The sequence below is a fragment of the Lygodium microphyllum genome, chromosome 25 (genome assembly GCF_053477565.2).
Source record: "Lygodium microphyllum isolate KBCC chromosome 25, Lygodium_microphyllum_v1.1.10, whole genome shotgun sequence".
Classification (NCBI taxonomy): Eukaryota; Viridiplantae; Streptophyta; class Polypodiopsida; order Schizaeales; family Lygodiaceae; genus Lygodium; species Lygodium microphyllum.
The window spans coordinates 11416755-11423264 of NC_141159.1; the positions used below are offsets into that span (position 1 = coordinate 11416755).

General features: G+C 38.6%; 1 protein-coding gene across 1 annotated transcript; it reads right to left on the reverse strand.

Annotated features, from left to right (window-relative positions):
• Nucleotides 1-2980: 2980 nt before the first annotated feature.
• On the reverse strand, nt 2981-5209 carry LOC148013913 (uncharacterized). The gene has a single exon (XM_087667416.1). The coding sequence runs from the start codon at nt 5207-5209 to the stop codon at nt 2981-2983; it is 2229 nt and encodes a 742-aa protein (XP_087523542.1).
• Nucleotides 5210-6510: the final 1301 nt, after the last annotated feature.

A 6510-nucleotide genomic window follows, 5' to 3' on the forward strand; every position in this document is an offset into this window, starting at 1 on the left:
GGGAGAAGAAAGATAACAAGGGAGGAGGGAGGGAATGAGGATGATAGATGTGAAAAAGAGATATGGTTAACAAATATATGAGAGAGAAGAGTTGCAAATGGAGGGGGGGTGAAGACGAGTAGGGAGAGGGAGGAAGAGGCAAAAAATAGTGAGAGAGATTCATCATAGAGAGAATATAGTAAGCAAGCATATGGTTTCTTGCACTCAAGGATACAAAATATGCATTTCGTATGTCTTTTGTTTATGGTTTGGTGCAATGTTATTTCCAATTGTAACATCGAAGGATCGTATAGAGCTACTTCTAGATATCATGCAAAGTATATATGGGTAAAGTTTACAAGCTTGGTGCATAAAAGGCATTGCATACATATGTGAGTCTCTATACACCTAGATGCAAATGCATGTCTATCCTCTTATGCATGTGTACATGAGAGAGAGAGAGAGAGAGAGAGAGAGAGAGAGAGAGAGAGAGAGAGTGTGTGTGTGTGTGTGTGTGTGTGTGTGTGAAAAGATAGGGAGAGATGTGAAATTTGTGTGGGAGAGGGGTCCAAGCAAAGGAGAGGCATAAACCAGGGGAGGGAGGAATACATTATGGATATATATACTCAATGTTTTCAAGTGCATATGGGTGAGACTGAATAAGATAAGAGGTTTCGATGATCTCACACTAATAGAGTACCAAGAGGGTCGGCGATGTATGAATCTAAAGACCTCGATTGTTTTGTGACACTGCATCAAGCTATGGCAATGCCTACTGAGTAGTTTGCAGATGGTAGGCCAGGTATTGTTGTTTTAATGGTAAGTAGTCTTTGTTAGTTGTTAGATGTGCTTACATTTACATTGTGGGCTTCTAAATTTTAGGTGCAAGAAAGAGAGGAAAGACTATCATGTCCCCTGTACCATCAACAAGACGAAGAGCGGTGATGGGGCTTGCTTCGCCTAGCCATGCTATATTGAAGAGTGAAAATTTTCTCAGTTATTTCTCAAAGAAAAGAAAACTTCGTTTTGGTTAGGCCCCATGGAAAGTTTCAAAAATTTTGTAACATTTGGATGTAGATGCATAGGCACAATCAAGGAGTGACACTTTGTGGTTTGTTGATAATTGAATTTGTGGTGCAAGGTTATTGGCACAGTCTCTAGAACAAACTTTGGTTTTAGGCTTTGCTTCACCTATGTGGATTATTAATACTGAGAGTTTGCATGTAATGCTTGGACAGACTTAAACTTTGTAAAGTGGTTCATATATCATTCATTTGTGGTTCATTTCACCGTGGCAATGTTATTTTTCATTGTAACATCCAAGGATCATCTAGAACGGCCTCTAATTGTTGTGTAGAGCAAGTATGGATACAAGTTTACAAGTTTGGTGCATGGTCATTGCATGTATATATGAGTCTATGTACTTCTGGATGCAAATGCATTATTGGCCTTTTATACATGTGTGTATGTGTGTGTGTGTGTGTGAGAGAGAGAGAGAGGGCGAGAGAGGGAGGGAGAGAGTGATTGAGTGAGTGAGTGTGGATACGAAGGGGGAAGGTGTAAAAGGGGTGAGAGACAGAGGGGTTGTGAGTAGAGGAGAGTAAAGCATGTGATGTTTTTGTGATAGCATTACCCACTATGCGCTGCCGCCAAGTGGGATAGCGTTCCTTGCGCGCAAAGGAACGCTAGTAATAACAATGCAAAGCTAAGTGCTAATTTCTACTTCACTGCTGCCAAGTGGGATAGCGTTCCTTGCACGCGAAGGAACACTAGTAATAACAATGATGTTTGAAAGCTAAGTGCTAATTTCTAAAGTTTAGCGAAGAGGAAACTAGGGCCAAAGTTGCCTAGTTTATATGAAAAAAAGACAATTGGTCAGCTGGAATCAACATTCCCATGTGAGGCTGGGCGGCGCAGGCATGTCGGGCAAATGGTCCTTTTGCGCACTTTTTGCCCCCTCTTTGGGCGACAATGTACGATCCTGTAGGCTGTAAGGGAAAGTGATCCGGATTCCGGACGTTTGTGAAACCTGCCCTAATACAGTGTTCGGGAAAAAAAAAAATTTGAGCCTAACATAGATCCTTCTTCTCTTAACCTAAGGCGGTTTCATAAATTTTGAACCTTACAAAACCTTTACATTCTAAATCGAATCGGCCCAATTCCCTTGATTCTACAAATTGAATCGGTCAAATTCCTTTTTAAATCTTTAATGAAAGGATAATCATTTTTTTCTATTATTTAAAAGGGTTTTTATCTCAAAGTTTTTCTTGGAATTTGTTCAATTACTTCTCTTATACCTTAGAAATGAAAACCCTTATTATCATTAGTAACTTGATCTACATTACATATCTAAAATTTAAATAGATAAAAACAAATGTATGCAAGTTGTTTCTATGTCTCTTAGTGGGTCTATGCCATATGGCCTCAGAGAAGTATACACATTATAGGCACAAAGATAAAGAGAACGTTAAAAAAAATAGAAACCCAAAAAGAAAAGAAGTTAACTATTAAAAGCATAGAATAAACAAAAAGAAAAAAAAACTAGCATAAAAGATAACATAATAAAATATAAGCAAAACAAAAAATAAAAAAGTTTAGAAAAAGTCAAACACAATTTATAAAAAGCAATCATGATAAAAAAGGAAAAAAAACTTAAGCAAAACAAAAAATAAAAAAGTTTAGAAAAAGTCAAAACACTTTTTATTAAAAGCAATCATGATACAAAAAGAAAAAAAAACTAACATAAAAGAGAACATAATGAAATACAACCAACATTATAAACAAAAAAGTTCAAGTACATTTTATAAAAGCAAGCATGATCTAAAAACAAATTGAAAGATTTTTATTCAAAAGATAGAAGCAAGCAAGGGAAAAATAAGTTTAACATAGGAAAATGATTAAGAGTCAAAAGAATCAAAACAACAAAAGTGCAAATAATGCATAGTGACTTCAAAATCATCATAGGCCATAAAAAATCAATTGCTCTTATTAATATGCAAATTTATTGCAAAATCAATGAACAAATTCCTTGTGCTGTGTATAAATGGCGATGTGGTTTTTCAGCCCATAAGTCCATACTCTCAATGAACTCTATATCAGTGAACTTAGAAGGCCCTTCAATAAAGATTTTCATTAATGCATCTAAACTCTTAATCTCCAAACGATTACGAAGCTTACTCTTTATCACAGTTCGAGCACTAAAACCTCTCTCACAAATACCAATGCTCGAACATTGAACGAGAGCTACTTGACAAAGAGTAAGAATATTCGGATAAGCATCCCTCCACATACTATTGCAAGCAAGTGTTGAAGTTATTTCTAACAATGTGAATCGTATCCAATCTCTAGAAGCTTGATGCTTAAAATTTCTAAATTCTTTCTTAAACTCGTCAACTTCTATCATTGCAGGGAATTCTTCTATATTTAGCTTTTTAGGAAAACCATAATATGAAGTTAATTGATCTATCTCTTGGGTTCCATAGTTTTTTAAGGCCTTCTCATGTATTGGATGTTGTGCAGGCACAAGTATTTTTAAACAATTAAGTATAGAATTATCTTGAAATCGAGAATTCAAGTTACTTACCACTGAATTGGCAAAAGCAACTTGAAATTCTAAGGCCCTGTTAAAGTCTTCTCCATTAATTTTACGTTTTAAATCATGCTCATAAAATTTCTTCCCATGCAAAGCACCTCTTAATGTATATAAATATCCTTTTTCAGGCCCATAGTCTGGAAGGATATCATATCCATATACTCCAATAGTTAATGCATTCACATCAACAGGAGGACAATCAATGTAATATTGTGTTATGGATACAATTTCGTTCTTTATAAGACTATCTATAGTGGTGACATCTACAAAGTATTTTTGAAACATTTGGCTTAGTGTTGTTAAACCTCTCAAAATATCAGCTAAGAAATGTAAGCAATAAACACACTCAAACTCAACCAATTCTTCATAAATATGCAATGCCTCTCTTTTAGTGATATCAAGTATTGCATCTAAAGACTTACACACTCTACTAATAGCTCTATATCTACTTAACCATCTCACATCAAAAGTATGCTCAAGTCGAAGAATGGGACATGCCAAATCTTGTTGCATAGCTTGCAACCCTTCTAATCTCTTTGTGCTAACATTAAAATGCGAAGCTATAGCATTAATAAGTTTTTCTAGCTTTTTGCAATAAGGCATCTCTTTTGCTACACTAGATATTGCAAGGGCACTACGATGGGCAACACAATGAATTGATGTTAAAAATGGATTAACGTGTTTTTTCAATAAGGCCTGGACACCATTCTCCTTTCCTACCATTGTGGAACATCCATCAGACCCAAATGCAACAAATCTAGATAAATCTAGCTTACATTTCTTTAGCTCTTTAATAATAGCCTCAAACAAAGATCTTGCAGTGCCATCATGCACACGTATGATACCATAAAAGCTTGTTTTAGGAACACAATCAGCCTCAAGATATGATAAATAAATAACCATATGTCCATGTGAGGAGATATCATTTGACTCGTCAATTAAAACACCAAACCATGGACTAGTTGAAACCTTTTCTATTGTACTTTTCATAAGAGACGATGCCATGCAAAAAATCATTTCAGCACATGCCTTATCATCATTATAAAGACTAGTAGTGTATGGTGCATGGCAATCTTGCAATAAGCTTATCATGTCAGGAAACACAGAAAATGGCAAATTTTGCTTTGCAATCAAATATGCCGTTCTAAATAATGAAAGTAATGCCTCATCTTTTACTTCTCTTATTTTTTTAACACTCTTTTCAATTGAGTCTTTTCCTTCGAGTAAAATAGCTTGCATAGCAAACTTATGACATGATGTGCGAACATGGGATTTTAAGTTGCTAATTTTAAAATTTATAGATCCCCCTTTTGAATATGCACTATGTGGATGAGGATATTTCAAACAAAATTTACAAAACATTTTTACTTCATCTCTATCATAAACAAGCCGTTTAAATTGGTCTAGCCAATCCTCTTGAAAAAGTAAGCGTCCTTCTTTTTTCCTTTCAAATTCAGCCCTTTCTTCAAGTGACATGTTATCGAATGATTCATTTGAAGATAACACATTAATTGAAGTTGAGCCCCCAATATTATCCGTATTTTCTTTTAACTTTTTAGAAGGATGCTTGGCTATGTTTTCAATCCCAACCCATGCAAGAAGGTTTCCTTGTCTCTTATCTTTCAATTTAGGTGCCATTCTCAAAGTTAAAAAGAGTGGTTGCGATCTTACCGTGTTTTTTATAATCGTTGAAATTTTCTACCTTTTGTTAGGCATTCGTTTCCTTTGAAAATCTAAGCTCCTCCAACAGCCAGCCTCTATCTTCAAACTACAATGTCTCACAAAGCTTTTTAACCTATTAACAACCACATAGCAAAATAAAAATAAAAATTAGTACTAATATTTTGCCTTTAAGCTTTCACTAACACACATATACACAGTGCACACAATGCACATTGCACACGTATGTCACACACACACATATATTACACACACACACACACACACACACACACACACACACACATATTATACACACACATACACATACACACACACTCTCTCTCTCTCTATATATAATATATATATATATGTGTGTGTGTGTGTGTGTGTGTGTGTGTGTGTGTGTGTGTGTGTGTCTATGGTTGACAAAGCAAGTGCTCCTACGAGCTTTGTTGGCCATACTAAGTACTTTCCATCAGACTTCGGAGTATTATCAAATGATGATTGATCGTGTAAACTTAGAACTACCACCTCTCACCTTTCTTTGCTATTTTGAATCACTCATTATTTGTTAAATATGATTCTCACCTTCACGAGTTAGCCTTCAGGACGTCGCGACTCGCAGCGGGAGCCTGGAGGTTGCAGCGGCGCAGCCTGGAGGTCGCAACGTCGGGCAGGAGTGTGGACTTTGGAGGTCGCAGGGGCGAAGCCCCAGGAGGCTGGAGGTTGCAGCCCCAAGAGGCGGCAGCCCCAGGCGGTGTGGAGATCGCCTGGAGTCCTGGACGGTGGAGACTCAAGTCGAGGCCCTGGACGGTGGACTCTGGAGACGTGGTTCGTGGAGTCGAGGCCCCAGGGGCCAGGAGGCGGCACTGCGGCAGCCCCAGGAGGCGTGGTCACTGGTGACTGGTCCGTGGAAAGTCAAGGCCCCAGGAGGCGGGCCGCGGCAGCCTGGATAGTGGACAGTGCTGAGTGGACGCCGGACGGGTCAAGACTCAACCGTCACACCGTCACGGCGTCACGCATGACGCTGAGACTCGGAGAGTCGAGGCTTTGGACCGTCAACGGTCATGGTGGACAGTCCGACAGTGGACTCGTGGAGTCTGGACTCTGAGCCTTGAGACGGGCCGCGGCAATCTGAGGAGGCGGGAGCCTGCCACCTGGACGCCGGACGGTGCTAGGTGGAGTCACGGACTCACGAGTGTCTGGACTCTGAAGACTGAGAGGCAGGCCGCAGCCTGCAGGCTGGCCGCTTGGCGCTGGCGGCTGGAGGTCCTGGA

Coding starts and splice junctions, on each gene's coding strand:
- LOC148013913 (XM_087667416.1), bottom strand. CDS start 5,209: ATGGCACCTAAATTGAAAGATAAGAGACAAGGAAACCTTCTTGCATGG.